This window comes from Pipistrellus hanaki, assembly GCF_964339955.1.
Source record: "Pipistrellus hanaki genome assembly, chromosome: 19".
NCBI classification, from domain to species: Eukaryota; Metazoa; Chordata; class Mammalia; order Chiroptera; family Vespertilionidae; genus Pipistrellus; species Pipistrellus hanaki.
This window is the reverse complement of record NC_140521.1, coordinates 9,185,090-9,205,531: the sequence shown is the minus strand read 5'-3', so window position 1 is coordinate 9,205,531 and position 20,442 is coordinate 9,185,090. Positions and strand designations below refer to the sequence as shown.

Sequence of the window (20,442 nt, the reverse complement as noted above, 5' to 3'; positions counted from 1 at the left end):
ACCCAGGTTGTGGCATTTATCCTCAGTACGGTGCATGCAGGAGGCAGCCAAACAATAATTCTCTCATCATTGATGTTCTACTCTTTCTCCCTCTTCCTTCCTCTGTGAAATCAATATAAACGTATTTTAAATAAATAAATACATGACCAAAACAAGACAGAGGTGAACAGGGTAAATGTGACCTCTGTCCTCATGGGGTTTACAGTCTAAGGGAGGACACAGAGGTTAAAGACAAATATGGCAAAGGGACGTGGTGCAGTTGGAGCTTGGGCAAGTGCTGTGGGTGAGGGGTATTCGATTTCGGTCAAGGGCATGTACCTTGGTTGCGGGCACATCCCCAGTAGGGAGTTTGCAGGAGGCAGCTGATCAATGTTTCTCTCTCATGGATGTTTCTTTCTTTTTTTTTTTCTTTTCTTTTTTTTTTAAATATATTTTATTGATTTTTCACAGAGAGGAAGGGAGAGATATAGAGAGATAGAAACGTTGATGAGAGAGAAACATCGACCAGCTGCCTCTTGCACACCCCCTACTGGGGATGTGCCCGCAACCCAGATACATGCCCTTGACCGGAATCGAACCTGGGACCTTTCAGTCCGCAGACCGATGCTCTACCACTGAGCCAAACCGGTTTTGGCTCTCTCATGGATGTTTCTAACTCTCTGTCCCTCTCCCTTCCTCTCTGTAAAAAATAGATAAAATATATATTTCTTCTTCTAATGGAGAGAAGAAGCCCATCAGAGCAGGCTCCTGAGAACTGAGGTAGGAGAGTGTGTGAGGTCTGCCAGAGCTGAGATTTCAGGCAGAGGGACCCTCTGGCTGCCAGCACTGGCCCTCTCCCCTGCCCACCCCGCCCAGGGCAGGCCCGCCCTCCTCTGGCCTTGACTCTTCACAGTTCTGCCACGTTCTCCTTTGCCTATGGAGAAACTGGAGCTTGAAGAGGAAGGGTCCCTTAGCAGGATCCCAATCAGGCCTTAACACCCGAGGTCATGGGGAGGACTGGCACTCCCAGCATGCCCCTTCCTGGATCGGGCTGGATGTGGAGAAGGACCTTGCTGCTCTTTGCCTCCACTTTGTGGGCCCTGCAGCCTGCTCTAGACCATCCATGTCCTCTGGGGCCGGGGATGGCACTGTGTTCCAGCTGTCAGTTCTCTGGCTGGGGCCTCTGGCCTGCTGGGCTGGCCTCTGGCCCTGGCATGCCTGGCCTAGCTCCTCAGGCATGTGCCTCTGTGGGTGGCCAGCCTGCCCCCTCCTGTACTTTCTGTGCCTTGTCCCTGTGTCCTCACTACAGCCAGGGAGGCTGGCACTGTCCTCTGCAGACAAAGAAACTGCCCAGGGTCACACAAGGACTCTGCCCAGGCCCGTGTGACCTAAGTCTGGGGTCTGTGCTGAGCCTGGCCCACTGGCTCTGGCAGCTGGAGGGTAATGGTAAGCCCCAAGCCCTCAGACAAATGGCTGCCATTTCCTGAGGACCCGGATGCTGTTGGGAGCATCACAGTTTTCCAGCGACCCAGGGCTGCCAGGACAGACCTAGCTTCCGTCTCTGGGCCTATTCCAAACACCCACCTTTCTCTCCCCCCGGGCCTATTCCAAACACCCACCTTTCTCTGCCGCCTGAAGCATGAGGCCTTGCCTACCTCCCACTAACATCAGTGGCAATATCTATTGCTTGTCCACTCATTTACTCCATTATTTTTTAAAAAATATTTTATTGATTTTTTTTTTACAGAGAGGAAGAGAGAGGGATAAAGAGTTAGAAACATCGATGAGAGAGAATCATCGATCAGCTGCCTTTTGCACACCCCCTACTGGGGATGTGCCCACAACCAAGGCACATGCCCTTGACTGGAATCGAACCTACCTGGGACCTTTCAGTCCGTAGGCTGATGCTTTATCCACTGAGCCAAACTGGTTTCGGCTACTCCATTATTTTTAAAAATATTTTTTATTGATTTCAGAGAAGAAGGGAGAAGGGGAGAGAGAGAGAAGCATCAATGATGAGAATTATTGATCCTGGGAATCAAACCGTGACATCCTGGTTCCTAGGTCACCACTGAGCCACACCGGCCAGACTGTCCCGTCATTTAGCTGCTGCTATGGGTCAGGGGGACAGTCTTTTAGCAACTGTTTGTTGAGTGCCCAACCTGGCCCGGGTGGGGTGGGGCCAGGCATGGAGTTAATTTCTTCAATGCGGTTTGCTGAAGGAAGGAAGGAATGAGGGATCAAGGAAGATAGATCAGAAGGAGGGAGAATGGGAGGGAGAGAGGGAGAGAGGGAAGGAGGGAAGGAGAGGGGAGAGTAGGAGGGAAGGAGGGAGCCCTTAGGTCAGCTGAGTCTCCCAGATCTTGGTTTACCACCCCCAGGCCAACTGCAGACTTGGGCTGCAGTGTCTGGCCAGCTGGGTGACTGAGGAAAAGTTGACTGGTCCCTTGAGCCTCAGTTTCTTCCTCTGTAAACGGGACCGATGGCATTCTGAATTCAGAGGGCGGTCAGGGTAGTTGATGCTTGTGTGTTTGAACTCAGCCCAGCACACAGCAAGCTGTTAAGTTCCCCCAGCGAGCGTGGTAAGGAGAGTCCTTAGGAATGACTAGCACTTGCCGAAACCGGTTTGGCTCAGTGGATAGAGCGTCGACCTGCGGATTGAAAGGTCCCAGGTTCAATTCTGGTCAAGGGCATGTACCTTGGTTGCGGGCACATCCCCAGTAGTGCAGGAGGCAGCTGGTCGATGTTTCTCTCTCATCAATGTTTCTAGCTCTCTATCCTTCTCTCTTCCTCTCTGTAAAAAAATCAATAATATATATATATATATATATATATATTTTATTGATTTTTTGGATATATATATAAATATATATATTAAATATTTAAATATATATTTAAATATATTTAAATATATATTTATATATATATATATATATATATATATATATATATATATATATATATATATTTAAAGAAAAAGAATGACTAGCACTTGACAGATGGGCAGTGGGGTGTTAGGGGGAGGGAATGACAAAGGCATCACAGGCGAGGGAGCAGCATGCTCAGAGGCAGGGGCATGGTGAGGATGGAGCATGGGCTGGTGGGAGGGATGCAGGACAGGGAGCTGTAGGCCAGAAGGGGAGGACCAGACAGACCCTTGCCAGCATGGGCCAGGTAGGGTCTACCTCCTGGAACCTCACTCCCACGCTGGGTGATGCCAGGCAGGCCACTTTCTCAGGGCCTCCGTTTCTCCATCTGGGAAAGAGAATGTCTTAGCGTTGCTCTGTGGTACCAGCGCACCCAGTGGTGGGTGCAGATGTCCTGTGCCCAGTGGCAGGCACACAGTCAAACGTACCGAGTGTGAGTGCCCATTGCCAATTTTCTTTTTTTCTTTTCTTTTTAAATACATTATTATTGATTTTACAGAGAGGAATGGAGAGGGGTAGAGTTAGAAACACCAATCAGCTGCCTCCTGCACGCCCCCTACTGGGGATAGAGCTCACAATCAAGGTACATGCCCTTAACCAGAATCGAACCCAGTCCCAGACCAAAGCTCTATCCACTGAGCCAAACCGGTTTTGGCCCCAGTTCTTTTTTTATCTGAGCCCACTAGGCCCCAGGTCCAGTGCACACAATAGGATCATGGAGTCAGTCCTCAGGCCAGAATTCCAAGTTCCCCATGGCTCTAGGAAGGGAGATAAAGGAGCTCCTCATACAATTGCCAAATATTCATTGAGCACCCACTGTGTGCTGGCTCTGGGGGAAAGATAAAAGCTTGAGGCTTGTCATCTACCCCACACAAGGCTGGGCTTCCAGGACCTCGTGTAGGAGGCCAGTTCTATTCCAGCCTTTGTATATAGTTCCAGTGCCCTGGTCTCCTCTCCTTTCCTGGGAAACTGATTGCTCTTAGAATGGAGACGGATGAGAGGGCTCCTTCACAAGGCCTACACGTGCTCTGAAGCGGTAACCTTCTCTTTGCCTGCACTGCCACCTGGATCCAAGCCACCATGGCCTCTTTGCCTGGATGGCTGCAACAGGCTTCCAAAGGCCCCCTCACCCTCTTCTGATCCTCCTACCTGCTTCCATTCTCCCATCAGAACACTCTCCTTAAACACCTGCGTCTGACGATTTGGTTGCTCCTCACATCCATCAAGGGGCTCTCACAGCACAAGAAGAGAAGTCAAATGCCTCCTGTTCCTGCAAGGCCCTCCATAGCCTATCACTTGCCTCCCTCACACCCTCTAATCCTTCTTACTCCATTTTGGCCAACTACCACCCAGCCAGCCTCATGGTCCTGGCCAGTGCCATTACTCCTGCTTGAAACATTTTCCTCCAGCCGAAACCGGTTTGGCTCAATGGATAGAGCTTCGGCTTGGGGACTGAAGGGTCCCGGGTTCGATTCCGGTCAGGGGCATGTACCTTGGTTGCGGGCATATCCCCAGTGGGGGGTGTGCAAGAGGCAGCTGATTGATGACTCTCTCTCATCGATGTTTCTAATTCTCTGTCTCTCTCCCTTCCTCTCTGTAAAAAATCAATAAAATATATTAAAAAAAAAAAAAAAAAAAAAGGACCATTTTTCTCCAAACCTCCCAGGGGTTCTTTCCCATCCTTCTGGTCCCACCATTGGCTGTGGGCGGGACTCTGCTTCTAGCCTGCTGCATGACCTTGGGCAAATCATGGGGCTTCTTCATGCTTCAGTTTCCCACTAATGGGGCTCTTCATGGTAGCCAGAGTTAACTATTACTATTTATACTATTTCCTCAGTGAGGTTTTCCTTCCTTCCCAATGAAAAGTAGATCCTCATCGTCACTTTCCTATCACCTAGTTTTCTTTTCTTTTTTCGATACATTTTATTGATTTTTTACAGAGAGAGAGAGGGACAGAGAGTTAGAAACATCGATGAGAGAGAAACATTGACCAGCTGCCTCCTGCACATCCTCCACTGAGGATGTGCCGGCAACCAAGGTACATGCCCTTGACCGGAATCGAACCCGGGACCTTTCAGAAAGCCCCACGCTCTATCCACTGAGCCAAACCGGTTTTGGCCCAGTTTTCTTTTCTTCAAAGCCTGAAATAACTCTCCTTATTGAATGATATTTTGCAACCACTATTTACTGTGCACCTACTATATGCCAGGCCCTGTTTGTAATGGCCGTCGGACGGGGGCACCCCATAAAGACTAGGGCTCTGCCTGCTTCCGCTCCCCCTGGCTTCCCGGAGGCCGGCGGCACACAGTAGGCGGTTTGCACACGCGGAGCCCCGCCCCGTGCGCCCCGCCCGCCCCTCCCCCGCTCCAGGAAGTGCCGGGGCTCCAGCCGCCCGGCCGGCCGCGATGCACACTGGGAAGGCAGCAGCACCAGATCCAAGATGGCGGCCAGCAGGAGGCTGATGAAGGTAAAAGCCATTCTCCGGCGCCAGCCGGGCGAGGGGCGGCGTCGCGGGCCCGGGGCCCCGGCAGTGGGCTCTCGAGGCCCCGCCGCCTGGCCCCCCGCTCTGCGTGGCCCCGCCGCCCCCCGGGCCGCGCGCGGGCTGAGGAGCTAACGGGGCCGCCTAGGCCTCAGCCTGGGCTCGAGCGCCAGGCCGCGCTCCGAGCCGCCGCCGGCCCCTCAGCCCGGCCCGGGCCCGGGGTGTCCGCTCTGCCCACACCCCCACCCGGGTGCCCCGCTTCCCACTCCGGGAGCGGCGTGGATGTGGAGGGGGGCTCGGCCGGGAGGCCCCCGAACCGGGCGCCCGCGGGGAAGGCCGGAGCGCTGGAGCCCGGCCGGGAGCCCGCGCCGCGGAGCCGCCCCGCCCTTGGCCTCAGCGGGCCGGGCTCGGACCCCCGCTTCTCCGGGCCGCGGCTCCGGGAAAGGCTCCGGGAGGCTTAGGCCGGGCACGGAAGGAGGGAGGATGCCGGGTTGACGAAAGTTAGGTCAGTTCTTGGTGGGGCGTTGGAAACTGCGCCGGGTTCCGCCGAACTGCCGCCCGGGGACTGCGGAGTCACAGCGGCGGTTGGTTCCAACTCCGGGGAGGCGTGTGGGGTCGGGCCGATCTGTCGCCGCGCGGTCGGGTCTCCTTCCCCGTCTGCTTTCCTTCCCACCACTTAGTCATCATCCCCATCTCCTTTTCCCTGGTGAAGCCAAGTGCCATTTTTGGGGGGAGGAGGGGGGTGGTGGTGTTGGGGGTTGGCTTCAAGTCGTTCGAATCCAAACCAGCCAAAGTTTTTAAAAATAACTTGGTGTCTTCTTGCTCCTTGGCTTCTTGGGTGAGAAACACCGATGCGAAACCGGCTTCATTCTTTTCGCGAGGGTGTTTGCCGCCGGCGTCCTCCGGAGCCGACCTCGCCGGCCAGCCTGCCGGTCTGTTGTGGAGCTGCACTGGGTCGGGGAAGGAAAAAAAAAATGCCAGAAGCTGGCTTCCGGGGGGATATACAGAGCTGGGGTTCCTCCTGCACAGAGCAGGGCCTGGGGAGGACTGGACATTGAACTTGGAGGCACAGCAGCCTCTGGGGCCTCTCCCTCGCTGAGAACATGTATGTCCTCTCTTTTGTTCCCTAAGGGCTGGAGGACGATATTTAACTTGATAAAACTCGATTTGGAAGTGGCCCCATAAGGATAGATGCTCATCTCTTCTCTGTCAGTGGTACCACCTCTCCACCCAGTCATCCCGATGAGAGAGGGGGCGGTTACTCACTTCCCTCCTCAGCGCCCCACATAGGGTCGGCCATGTGAGCCTAGTGAGTTTCACGCTGTAGAAAGATTTGAGTGGGTGCCTTCCTTCCTAATCTTAATGCAATGGCTTGAATTCGGTATCCTTATCTCTCCGGTGCCTCTTCCCGAGTGCTCTCCCCTGATTCTCCTTCGGGGACACCAGAGTTCTTTTCCTAAGAGCAAGTGTTTAATCCTTTCACTCCTATTGAAAACCTCTGTGGGTCTCACTGTCTTCAGCAGTCAATCCTAACTTCTTCCTTGGCATGCAAGGCCCTTCTTAGGTTGACGGAAAGTTACCTGTTTTGTCTCACACACACACCCTTTCCCATACCCCTTGGCTTCCCACTACCCTGTGACCTTCACAGTAGCCACCATTTATTTGTTTGTTTTTATTTAAACATGTGTTCACTGCCCAAGCCGGTGTGGCTCAGTGGATAGAGTGTCGTCCTGCGGACTGAAAGGTCCCACGTTCAATGCCGGTCAAGGGCATGTACCTTGGTTTCGGGAACATCCCCAGTGGGGGGTGTGCAAGGGGCAGCAGATGGATGATTCTCTCTCATTGATGTTTCTGACTCTCTATCCCTCTTTCTTCTTCTCTGTGAAAAATCAATGAAGTATATTTAAAAAAAATAAACATGTGTTCACTGATTTCAGAGAGGAAGAGAGAGATATATAGAAACATCTATGATGAGAAAAATCATTGATCGTCTGCCTCCTGCACGATGAGCCGGAAACCAGGGCAATCAAACCGTGATCTGGTTCATGGGTCCATGTTCAACCACTGAGCCACGCTGGCGGGCAGCTACCTTAAAAAAATAAAAAATAAAAGCTTTTACTCTGTGCAGCTCTGTACTTCACATTCATGATCGTGTTTAATCCCTAGTTAAATAAACACTTGTTCCCCTTCTGTAGGAGAGAAAATGGAATGCAGAGAGATTCATTCATTGGCTTCTATTAGGGGGAGAGAGTGAGCTGTGATCTCAATTCTGGCTGCAGAGCCCCCTGCTCTTACTCGCTTGTTATGTTGTCTCTCTTTGCACACCTGTTTGCTCTCCCTGAGAAAGGCTACCTTCCTTCCAGGTCAGTTCCAGGTTCGATTCCAGTGCCAGCTCTTCTGTGAAGTGTGTGTGGTCCTCCTCCTGACCAAATTCTGATCAAATTGTTTCCTTCTCCATGTGACTACAGCATTTCCTTTTTTTTTTTTAATTTGAAAAATTTTTATGGGTTTATTTGAGCCAAAAGTGACAGTTGCCAGGAAGCAAGATCTCAAATGCTACTGCAGCACTTCTTTGTGTTTCTTTTTGAGCACCTGTCACAATCTGATTTGTGCTAGACTTGTCTTTCTTACTGGGTCTGACTTCCTCAAGGTCAGGGATCTTGACCTAATTCATCATGGTATCCCCTAATCTAACCCAGTTGACCCAATTTGGGGTTCTCAGAGGGGAGTTACTATGGTTTTTGAAATTTTTTTTTGTTTAAACAAATCAGAGCTTAAAAAAAATATGTGACACTAGAGGCCTGGTGCACGAAATTCATGCACTGGGGTGTGTGTGTCCCTCAGCCAGCCTGCACCCTCTCCAAACTAGGATCCCTCTCACAATCCAAGACTCCTGGCTCCTAACTGCTCCCCTGCCAGCCTGCCTGATTGCCCCTAACTGCCCTCCCCTGCTGGACTGGTCACCCCCAACTGCCCTCTCTTGCCAGCCTGATCGCTCCCAACTGCCCTCCCCTGCTGGCCTAATAGCCCATAACTTCCCTCCCCTGGTGGCAATCTTACGGCAGCCATCTTTGACCACATAGGGGCAGCCATCTTGTGTGTTGGAGTGATGGTCAATTTGCATATTACCCCTTTATTATATAGGATTGGCTGAGTACCTATTAAGTGCCATTTTGTAGGTGAGAAAATGGAATACTGGGAGATTTGTTGGCTTTCTTTTTAGTAACACTTTATGTAGTTCTTTCTTTGTAGTTACTCTGAAAGTTAGCGCATTGTCATCTTTATTCTAGAAATGAGAAAATTGTGAGGCTTAGATATAGGTGGAGTAGCAAACCTGAGTGGGGAGAGATGAGATGCTAAATTTCCTTGGCTCCAAATCCCAAATTCCATGCTCTTTGTCGTACTTTATTATTCCAAGGATGCATGGAAGGGTATGCAATTTCTTGAGTTATGGGTGGAAATTCTTTATTTTTCCCCCCTTTCTTTTAAAAATATATTTTATTGATTGTAGAGAGGAAGGGAGAGGGAGAGAAAGATAGAAACATCAACGATGAGAGAGAATCATTGATTGACTGCCTCCTGCACGCCCCCCATTAGGGACTGAGGCCACAACCCAGGCATGTGCACTTGGCCGGAATCGAACCCTTCAGTCCACAGACCAACACCCTTATCAATTGAGCCAAACCAGCTAGGGCTGGATGGAAATTCTTTCAATTCAGTGGGGGAATGATGGCTTCATGGTGTTGATCATTGGCTCTGAGAGGCAGTGTTTAAGCTTCTTTAGTTTAAAAAAGAAGACAGATTGATGCAGTTTGGTCAATATATGGGTGGAAATAAAAGGGATTTTCAGTGGTAAAAGGTAAACATGTTGAATAATCAAGTGCATTACATTTTTAAAAACTTTAGATTTCCTCAAAAACTGTTTTCCAGGACACATAGATTCAGAGATTTCTTTGTAACAATTACAGACTGCAGATAGTGTAAAACAAATTATTAAAGGTAGAGTGATTTGCATATATGGGCCTGAGAAATTATTTTAGGCAAAGTGAGTATAATAAAGAATTCATTAAAAATTTTTGCTAAAAGCATTTTTCAATAAGAGGCACACTAGTGTGCTGCAGGTATTTGTAAAGTATGCAATACCTAATTATTTAGTCAGGGACACTGACCTCTTTTCCCTTAGATTGTCAAATAAAAAAATGACAATTATACCTATTTTTTTTTTGTCAGGTTGGCAAAAAAGTGTACTTTCTGCTGTGCTGCAGAATTTTAGTAATTAGTTTTATATGTGCCATGCAATGAGAAAGGTTGAAATGAAAAAGAGCTAGCTTTTTTTTTTTTTTTTTTTTTAGCCTTTTTCAGAACCCCTTTTAGGAGTTACAATGTTAATAAGACATTAAATACATTTTAATGTGCAGGCAGAGAGTTCAGCATTGATGGCAACAAGCAGATAGTAACTATTGCTGCAATCAGGGGGGAAATAGCTACAAAAGTGAAACTGAAGGTGTGGCTAAGGAAATTGATTGCAGTTTGCTTATTTATTTTCAGTCCTCAATTACACACATCTCCCCTATGGGCCCTCTAGCTGAGTATTTTCCCAGGACTTTCTCAGTGGGAAAATTTGTGAATTTAAGAGAGGGGTGTCATTTTATTGTGTAACGGTTGAGATGAGTATTTGAGATTTGTGGCAGTGTTTTGTTTTGTAATGTTTTATTTATTTTAGAGAGAGGTAAAGAATAGAAACATCGATGAGAAACATCGTCTGTCTCCTACATACCTCCTACTGGGGATCCAAGCCCACAATCTGGGCATGTACCTGATTGTGAATCGAACCAGTGACCTCTTGGTTCATGAATTGACTCTCAATGCTAGCCCCACTAGCTGGGCTATAGCAGTGGGTTTTTGTTGTTGTTGTTTTTAAATATAATTTATTGATGTCAGAGAGGAAAGAAGAGGGAGAGAGAGATAGAAACATCAATGATGAGAGAGAATCATTGCTCAGCTGCCTCCTGTACACCCTCCACTGGGGATTGAGCCTACAACTGGGCATGTGCCCTTAAGTGGAATCAAAACTGTGACCTTTCAGTCCACAGGGCAACCCTCAATCCACTGAGCCAAACTGGGTAGGGCAAATTTTTTTTTAAGTTTTTATCTTTATTTTATTTTTAAAATTGATTTCAGAGAAGGGAGAGTGAGAGAAACATAAAAAAATTAGAGAGAATTATTGATCCACTGCCTCCTGCATGCCCCCCACGGGAGATGTGCTCTTGACTAGAATCGAACCTGGGACCCCTCAATTCACAAGCTGATGCTCTATCCACTGAGCCAAACTTGTTAGGGTGAACTAGTTTGCTTTTGAGCATAGGTATTTATATTCTATTAGTGGCCCGGTCCGTGAAATTCATGGGCTGAGGGTGGGGGTAGGGGATGGTCCCTCATCCCAGCCTGCACCCTCTCTAATCTGGGACCCCTTGGGGGATGTCTGCCAGTTTAGGCCCTAAACTGGCAGTCTTGCAATCCGGGACCGGCTCCTTACTGCTCACCTATCTGCCTACCTCATTGCCCCTAACCACTCTGCCTGCTTACCTGCTTGCCCTCAACTGCTCCCCCCCCCCCCCCCCCCCCGCCAGCCTGCTTGCCCCCACTGGCCCCCCTCCTGGCCTGATCGCCCCTAACTGCCTCTGCCTCGGCCCTGCCACCATGGCTTCGTCTGGAAGGACATCCGGAAGGTCTCCCAGTCTAATTAGCATATAATATTACCTTTTATTAGTATAGATAGATGAGGTTGGGTAACTAACACAATAGAGCAGTGAGTATGTCTGGTACTGGTGTTTTATATGCCAGGAGGTGAAGGGAGTTTTATAAATCATGCTTTGCCAGTGTAAGTGTCCTGAATCCACTAGGTTTTGGGGAATTGAGAAAAGCATTGTATTTTTTATCCTGAATTCATGCTTCCCAGGAAGTTGGGACAAATTCAGCCTTCTTCAGCCATATACTTTGTAAATGTGTCTCTATTAAAATACTAGACACCTGATACACAAAGATTCGTGCAGAATGGGCCTTCCTTATCCTGGCTGCTGCCACAGCCTTTGCTCTGCCCCAGAGCCACCTTTCCGCCTTCCCATGGGAGCAGCTGGGGCAGTGCGAAATGCCTGCATCGTTGCCATGGCAACAATGCAAGCATTCTGCCTCCAGCCACTGGGCACCGGTGTATGCAAATTAACCTGCCATTCTTGGGTTATTTTGCATGCACACTCCTGATTGGCTGGTGGGTGTCATGAAGGTAAGGTCAATTTGCATCTTTCTCTTCTATTAGTGTATATAATTGCCCCGGCCAGTGTGGCTCAATTGTTGACCTATGAATCAGGGTCACAGTTTGATTCCAGGTCAGGTAACATGCCCGGTTGCAGGCTTGATTCCCTGTGTGGGTGTGCAGGAGGCAACCAATCAATGATTTTCTCTCATCATTGATGTTTCTATCTCTTTCTCCCTCTCCCTTTTTCTCTGAAATCAATAAAAATACACTTAAAATATATATATAATTGGGACATTTTAATGGGAAAGAGTATACTAAGTTATTGCAACATTTGGAACCTTTTCTTAAAGTTTTTACTAGAACAAAAACATTTATCTCAGTGCTTGGACCTTTTCTGGTCTTGTTACAACTCTAAAGTTGACTTCGAGTTTTATTTTACCAGCATACTTGAAAATACTCTCATTCCATTTGAGAAGTATCACTGAATGCTTAAATATTTGTTTTCTTTGCTGCAGTAGTCAAGCTTATAGAACCATGAAGACATCCCTTCTGAGCACAGACTCTTTATCCATCTTGAGAGTTTCGCTTTGAATGGCACATAGACCTGTAAGCAGTTAAATCTAAGCTCATCCTGTGCCCTCTGTCTTGCTTTACTTAGGTATTGATCCATTTGTGTACTCGGTTGTCAGGGAAATACCTGGGGGAGCCTGGCTCGCCTTTTCTCCCACATCTAGCCATTTGCCAGATTCTGCTGAACTATATATATACAATATATGCCTTTATCCCTGTTTACTGCTTGTCTTTTCTCCATCCCCACTGCTGCCACTCCCTCAGTTCAAGCTATCCCCAGTTGTGGGACACCTGCATCAGATTCCTAGTGGTTTCCTTTTACTCCTCACCAGTCATTCTGTCCTCAGTCCTACATGATCCCTAATCAGCAGCTCATCCAAGAGAAGTGCATGTGTCCAGACCCTACTCAGAGATTGGAACCAAATTTAGCAGGTCAGGACTCTATTTAAAAATCCACATTCCTTACCATATTTCTTCAAGGTTTGGTCTTTCCAATCTTTTCTTTTCAGTCTTTTGGAGCTTCAGGTTGGTGTGGAGGGGAGACCGTGGAATCCCTCTTTGCATCCTGGGTCTCTTCTCTGTACCAGGTAACTTCTTGTCTTTCAAGACTCGGCTTCAAGGGACACCTCCTTGAGCTCAGTAGGGAGAAGGGCATGAACCTAGAACAAAGAAATCCTGGTCTGTCTACTCTATGCTGGATGCATGTGCACACTGAATAACGGCCTTCAGGGGAGGGAAGGACCTCTGACGTGGAAAAGCGATGGGACTTAGTCTGGCTTTTCAGAATGACTAGGGTTTGGTAATTGAAGAGGAAAGGAGCCTGGCAGTCAGCGAGGTTGAAAATAGCTTTCATTCCTGAGGATGGATGTGGGCCATGGTGATGAGAGATGCCCTGAGGAACCCCGGTCACAATCTATCGCCCAATATGGCCACATGCTTCTGCCCTTGTGCTGTCCCTCCTTGGGTTTTAGTTGGGCAAGCCTCGAGGTGCCCTCCAGAAGCATTGGGGAAGTGGCCAGTTTTACTCTAGGCTGGCATGTCCAGCACACTTGGCCTCCAGAACTAGGGGCCGTCCCTCCCTCTGCCTTGGCAGGGCTAAGTCCTTTAGCCAGCCGCTGGAAGAGCTGCCCCTACCTGAAGGGGCATCGTGAAGGGAGATGGTGGTGGTTTAAGGACAGGTGGCAGAGAGGCCATAGCTTTCAGTTGAGGGATCCGGTGGATCCCCTCTGCAGTATCCATGCGAAGCGGCCAGCCTCTCACTTGTGAGGGCTTCAGCCTGTGTGTCTCTGGCCAGGCTCCTCATGTCTGTTCTCAAGGGCATAGATAACCTTAATCTTCTTCCCAATTAAAAAAAAAAAAAAGGCGGGGAGGAAAGGGTCTTTTACTAGGGGCAAAGCTATTGAGGGAGAATACAGCTTAGCGGTTAAGAGCTCAGATTCTGGAGTTTGAGTCCTGGGTCTGCAGTGTCTTGTCTGAGTGAACCTGGGCAAGTTACTTAACCTCTCTGCACATTAGTTACTTCATCTGTATGTGAAGGTTAGAGTTAATATGCATCGAGTGCTTAGAAGAATGTTTGGCACATATTTAGTGCGAGTTATTATACATGGAGATATTGGGAGTGAGGAAGACTTATTCCAGGGCAGTGAGAAGAGCGGCCTGGCAAGAAAGGATGTTTGGGGGGATGACAGGAGTGGTGCCGAGGCCAGGGAGGGGCAGGCCTGCTACATGACCTCACCACCGGGGCAGAGCCCATGCTCTTAACCTGCAGTGCTCTCCTGCCTCTTGAAGTAACCTCTTAGGTGAAAAGTTCACGGAGACAGCTGTGTGAATGTCTTTGTTTTTAAAACGTTGACTTTTCCAACAAAATCAAAAGGCTCTGGAATTCAAAATTTGTCTTCCCAATATCTCGGAAACCCTTCCTGTGTATTGGTTCTTTCTGTTCTGAATATATATTCAGTGTAGTGATAGTTGCTGTATCCAAAGGTGAGCCCAGGTGCTATGGAAGGCAGCAAAAGGTGCTGAGCTGGGGGTGGGGGGGGTGGGGGGGGGTTGAAGGCAACTCTTTTTTTTTTTTTTTTTTTTTTAATATATTTTATTGATTTTGTACAGAGAGGAAGGGAGAGAAATAGAGAGTTAGAAACATCGATGAGAGAGAGTCATCGATCAGCCGCCTCTTGCACACCCCCCACTGGGGATATGCCCGCAACCAAGGTACATGCCCCTGACTGGAATCGAACCCGGGATCCCTCAGTCCCCAAGCCGACACTCTATCCATTGAGCCAAACCGGTTTTGGCTGAAGGCAACTCTTTTTTTATATTTTAGTTGTATTTTATTGAAATTGTTGCGTGCGGCTGCGGCTAGGTGCCTACCGGAGCAGGCATCTTGGATTCTCCTGAAGGCAACTCTTTTTTTTTTTTTTCTTTTTTTTCTTTTCTATTTTATTGCCTTATGGGGTCTCTATTTGTACTGAAGGCAACTCTTGAATGAGTAGTTACAGTTCTGGAAATAATAGTTTTGTCTTTTCTTTAGCCTTGAAGCAGAAAAGGTAAAAGGTGGCTTCTGATAGCTGTTCCATTTCTCCTCCTGCTGCTCCACAGTCTTTCTAGAATTCCAGAGCTTCTAGAGGCCCCTGACAGACAGGAGGCTGAGGCTTATAGGGTGCCGTCCACAGCCAGCAGTGAGCCGGGTGCACTCACTGACTGCCCTGCTCTACCTGCTCTCAGGGTCTTACTCCTGCTCTTCACATGACTGCTTTGGTTTTTGAGGAGTGACAGGGTGGAGAGTAGGATTCATTTTGGGTAAGGTGGTGGTTTGGGTTTTGTTCTGTTTTTAGCAGTTGATTATAGTTTTCTGTGCTTCATTATCTTGTCAGATTTTTAAAACATGTTTTTATTGATTTTAGTGAGAGAGGAAGGGGAGGGAGAGAGAATCATTGATGAGAGAGAAACATCAATCAGCTGCCTCCTACACGGCCTCCTACTGGGGATTGAGCCCACAACCTGGGCATGACCAGTGACCTCTTGCTTCACGAGTCTGTGCTCAACTGCTGAGCCACACAGGCTCGTCTGTCTTACCAGATTTTGCTTGTATTTCTTATTAGCATAGTTCAGCAGAGAGGTGAAATACTGTTTTAACAAGTCCTAGCCCAGGAGGTACATTTGCCACCAAAGTAGTCAATTCTGTCAAAGCCAATGCTCACGGCGCTGCTCTCTGTCTTTCTAAGAGTGGATGCTACTTGACTGTCATGGGGTGATGGAGAGGTTGTATATAACTCAGAAGTTGAACAGCCTCTGAGCCCTTTCTGAGATGGTTTGTAAATGTCTGCTTCATACTAGTGTACCTGTTAAGAAAAATAGCACAACTAAACTTCCAGAAGGATCCATCACATGCTTACACAAGCGGTCGCCATTCTCACTTGTCCTGTCTGAGGCTCTGTGTCATTGGCTCTAGTGTGGACAGACTTGAAGAAGTTGTGTCCCAGCCCCGAGGAGCTCTCAGTCTGGTGAGGGTGCTGAACTCCAGTGTATGATGTAGGTCAGGAATGCAGGCACACCCATGTTCACATGGAGACAAATACATTCCAGGAGTGAGGCTGCTGGCTGGAAGCTGACTGTATGGAGCTGGCATGAGAGCTCGCTCAGCTGGGGCTTGAGCCACACTTGTCCAGAGTGTGTAGCAGTGCATTCCTTAAAACCTGTGCTGAGTGTTCTTTTCAATCATGTCTTAGAATGACTGTTTTTGTTTTGTTTTTTTTAATCCTCATCTGAGGATATTTTTTCAATGATTTTTAGGGAGAATAGAAGAGAGAGAGGGAAAGACAGAAAATTGATGTGAGCGAAACACATCAATTGGTTGCCTCCTGCACGAGCCCCAACCAGGACCTGGGCCGTGGAGAAGCCTGCAACCAAGGGACGTGCCTTTGACTGAAATTGAACCTTGAACGCTTTGGTCTGCAGGCTGACTCTCTAGCTACTGAGCCAAACCGGTTAGGGCTAGAACGATTCTTGACAAGTGGCCCACCTCCCTGGAGTAGTGGGGTCAGGTAACAGGACCTGAGGTCAGATCTTGATTTCTGCCTTGGACTCATTTGTGTCTTCACCTTGAGCCTCAGAGTTCTGATTTCTCCAAAAGGGGTAATGAAATCTTCATGGAAATGTGAGAATAGCTAAGTTATTAATTGTCATAAGAAGTAAGTGTAAAATAGCTAGCATACTGCTGCCCTGTGGAAGGGGTAATGTGTTGGTGTGGGCCCCACTCCCTTTGCTGAGTATTAATTGAAATAAGAGAATTGTGTTTGGGGCTCTGAAGCCTTATGTTTAGATTTACAGTATTTAATTACATTGAAGTAATGATATATTGCCATTGCCATTGGTTGCTTGGTGCAGTCTTGGAAAATGCATTTCTGTCAAAATTAGTTACTTTTCTACTGTCACACAAAAACAAGGAGTGGGCCTTTCATATTACTAAATCTCCTACCAGTTGTGTAACTGGTATTTTGAGAGCGATCCTGTACTTAGATGTAAGGCAGATTTGTGTTATTTTCTCTCAGACACCCAGCTCCATCTGCCAGGTTTCATTTTGCCTGGCCAGGAGGAGCCTAGAAACGTTCCTTGCACAACATAAACATTTAATGATTGGCTGTGAAGGGCCAGTGTAGATGCTGTGTAAGTTCGTGCTTTTTGTCATTATAAATCTTGGAAAGTGCTATTCCAGAGCAAGCGAAGCCCTCCCAGGACCCTGCTCCAAAAACAGGAGCGCCACACTGCCTATGCCAGTAAAGTGTTCACACCCGGATTGCTTGTGCAGCTGATGTGATTATGAGGGGAATGGTTCCTGGCTCTGGTTCTAGTCTGGCCCTGCCCTGCCCTGTACAAGATCTGTAACCTGGGCCTTGGCTCTGTCATCTGTAAAATGAAGCCAATATGTCTGATTTGCTTATCTCGGATGTTGTGACCTTCCAGTCGTACCCTATGAGCTGTGAACATTGCAGGGTGTCAGTACAGCCAACCACTTCTTCTCACCCTTTCTCAGTGTCTTGCTCCTGCTTTTCATGTGGCTGCATTTGGTGCATGCTTCTTGCACCAAAGGCATGCATCTTCCCTAGCACCTCTCCATTCTTGTTCTTTGTTAGGATTTTGAAGGTGATGACCCTAAGCTGATGCCCTCCAGAGGCAATTGTGGTGATGTGCTGTTGGCAACCCGCTGCCTTACTTTTTGTTTGAAACCTTTGTGCGAACACCATAAACATTTATTTTCTATTTAAGACCCCATGAGTTCTGGTCATAGGCCACTTTGTTTTGTTAATCCTCACCTGAGGATATTTCCTTTTCCCATTGATTTAAAAAATAATGTATATTTTTGTTGATTTCATAGATGAAGAGAGAGGGAAAGAGAGATAGAAACATCAATGATGAGAGAGAATCATTGATTGGCTATTTCCTGCATGCCCCCTATTAGGGATCAAGCCCACAACCCCGGCATGTGCCCTTGGCCGGATTCAAACCCTAGGACCTTTCAGTCCATAGGTCAATGCTCTATCCACTGAGCCAAACTGGCTAGGGCAATGTTAGTTCTTTTAGAAGCTTATTTCTAACTGTGGAAATGGCACTAAATCAGGGCCTCAGTGTCTGTCTTTTTTTTTTTTATTTTTTTTTTTTTAATATATTTTATTGAGCCGATATCGGTTTGGCTCAGTGGATAGAGCTTCAGCCTGTGGACCGAAAGGTCCCGGGTTCGATTCCGGTCAAGGGCATGTACCTTGGTTGCGGGCACATCCCCGGTAGGGGGTGTGCAAGAGGCAGCTGATCGATGATTCTCTCTCATCGATGTTTCTAACTCTCTATCCCTCTCTCTTCCTCTCTGTAAAAACTCAATAAAATATATTTAAAAAAAAAAAAAATATATATATATATATATATATATATATATATATATATATATATTATTGATTTTTTACAGAGAGGAAGGGAGGGAGATAGAGAGCCAGAAACATCGATGAGAGAGAAACATCGACCAGCTGCCTCTTGCACACCCCCTACCGGGGATGTGCCCGCAACCAATGTATATGCCCCTGACCGGAATCGAACCCGGGACCCTTCAGTCCGCAGACAAACGCTCTACCACTGAGCCAAACCGGTTTCGGCCTCAGTGTCTTTCTTGCTAGAAGACCCCAGTTGGATAAGTGCAGTGGTTCTTAAGCAGGGTGCATAGCATTGTCACTTGAGGATCCCCAGGCACAAGTGCTCAGCTGAACTCAGGAGGTTCTGATTCTGCAGATCTGTAGTGGGCCTGTGCGTGAGTCCATCTTTCTTTCCCCTCCTTCTCTACCTCCTCTGGTCCTGACCCACCACCTCCTCTCCATGGGTGTTGAATAACTTCCCCAGGGGCTTGGGCACATACCCTGGAGGAATCCCCAAAGTTAATACTCACTGTAGCCAAACTCGAAAACTTCCTAAAACTTTCCCCTGTGATTTCTCCTATGTCTTTGAGTATATTTACCACACACAATGCCTGTTCTCTTCTCTCTAGAAGTCCGGCTTCCCCCATCATTCAAGGCCCATCTCAAGAGCTTCTCTTCCATGAAGCTGGTATCCTCTGCTGCTGTCTGCTGGGCCTCCCCTGCTCTTACCTGCAGGCTGTTAGAGAGCAGCGCTGCTTTCTCTCGGTCCCGCCTCAGCAGCCAAGAAGATGGCATTCAGCTTTACTTCCTGTAGTTCTTTTGGGGCACAGAGCACCTTTCCCTACTTTGCAAATAAAAGTTACAGGATGATAAGGAATATGCTTTTGAAAACTACAAGCACCCCCTACCTGAGACTTGCTGGTCCAGAGACTTGCTGAAGCAGCCCTGGCTTGCACAGCTGATTCTTCCTCTGGCTTTCTTAAAGAGGACCGTGGCCACAAGCGAGCTGAGAATGACTGGCTCCTGGGGGGTTCTCAATCAGGTCATGTGTGAGGATCCTCTGGGAGATTTTGGACAGTTTTTCAATGTTCCATCATAGACCTCCAAAGAAGAAGAAAAAAAAGATTTTATTAAATACTATGCCCAGCCAAAACCGGTTTGGCTCATTGGATAGAGCTTCAGCCTGCGGACTGGAAGGTCCCGGGTTCGATTCCGGTCAAGGGCATGTACATTGGTTTCGGGCACATCCCCAGTGGGAGGTGTGCAGGAGTCACCTGATCGATGATTCTCTCTCATTGATGTTTCTAACTCTCTATCCCTCTCTCTTCCTCTCTGCAAAAAATCAATAAAATAAATTTTTTAAAAATACTTTGCCCAGACTTGGATGCACACATTTGAGTTGTGTGACAGAGTGCTTACTGTGTACTACTGTGTCCTGTCTCTCACTGTTTGAGCTGAGCCTTTTGTGCAGGACTTGGAGCAGTGCACTCTTGCTGGGTCCAAGGCCGCCTCCTGGTACTTGCAGAGCTGTTAGGCAGTGCCACACTGTGACCTGGAGTGAGCATCAAGCTCTCTGAGCTGCAGTTTGGGGGGAATGAGCTTTTCCCCTTTGAAGAGCTGATAAGCACACCCAGGCTCTCTCACGTCTCTCATGTCTGGACTCAGAAATGGATCTCATTGTGAGAAGCACTCTGTCTCCCTCATCACTTAACCTGGCTGGGCAGCCCCCAACCGGGAGAAGGAACATGTGAGTTGCCTGGTTCTGCTTTCCTTTGAGCTCTTGGTTTGTCAGCCCGGTTGTCCCCTGGAGCAGCTGACAGGGGACTGCTTCTTGCTCGGAGCAGAAGTGAAACAAATCTTGGGGGGCATATTTTGTAAAGTTTCTGTCATTCTTGGCTATAGCTTTCCTGACTTTGTTGTTCTAGAGTGGGGCCTCTCTCGCACTTTTTCTTTGTTGGGTCCTTTCATCCATCATTTGGAATTTTAACTCGGAGTTTGCGTTGGTTTCATTATATTCCTTCCCCAGTCCTTCATTCTCAGTTACTGGCGCAGTTTTGCTTGAGGGTTTGTCAGTACTCTTGAGTCATCTTGCCTTTTCGAGTTTCATACCTTCAGATGAATCTGTCTTTTCTCTGAATGACTTAAATCCATCTTCTCTAAGTTGTTCTCAGTGGAGGTGTGATTGGCATTTTGGGTTGAATAGTTCTTATCTGCACTGCCATCTTGTGCAATGTATCCTGGCCTGGTAGTGCCGATGGTTCTCAGCAGCTGGGCTCTTCAGGACATTGGGCAATCAGGGTGGGGTGGTATCACAATGTCTGGCATCTAATG

General features: G+C 47.9%; 1 protein-coding gene across 5 annotated transcripts in view; it reads left to right on the top strand.

The window, feature by feature from the left end:
- Window positions 1-5,258: 5,258 nt before the first annotated feature.
- UBE2L3 (ubiquitin conjugating enzyme E2 L3) overlaps window positions 5,259-20,442 on the top strand; it is a 31,863-nt gene continuing 16,679 nt past the window's right edge. The window contains exon 1 of one of the 5 annotated variants that reach the window (XM_084867852.1): window positions 5,259-5,373. In XM_084867852.1, coding sequence (XP_084723978.1) covers window positions 5,347-5,373 — 27 coding nt within the window. In that variant the 5' untranslated portion in view covers window positions 5,259-5,346. Of the gene's footprint in view, window positions 5,374-5,448; window positions 5,891-19,841; window positions 19,859-20,442 lie in introns of those variants that run through there. The other 4 variants (XM_084867856.1, XM_084867853.1, XM_084867855.1 and 1 more) reach the window with 4 other exon arrangements.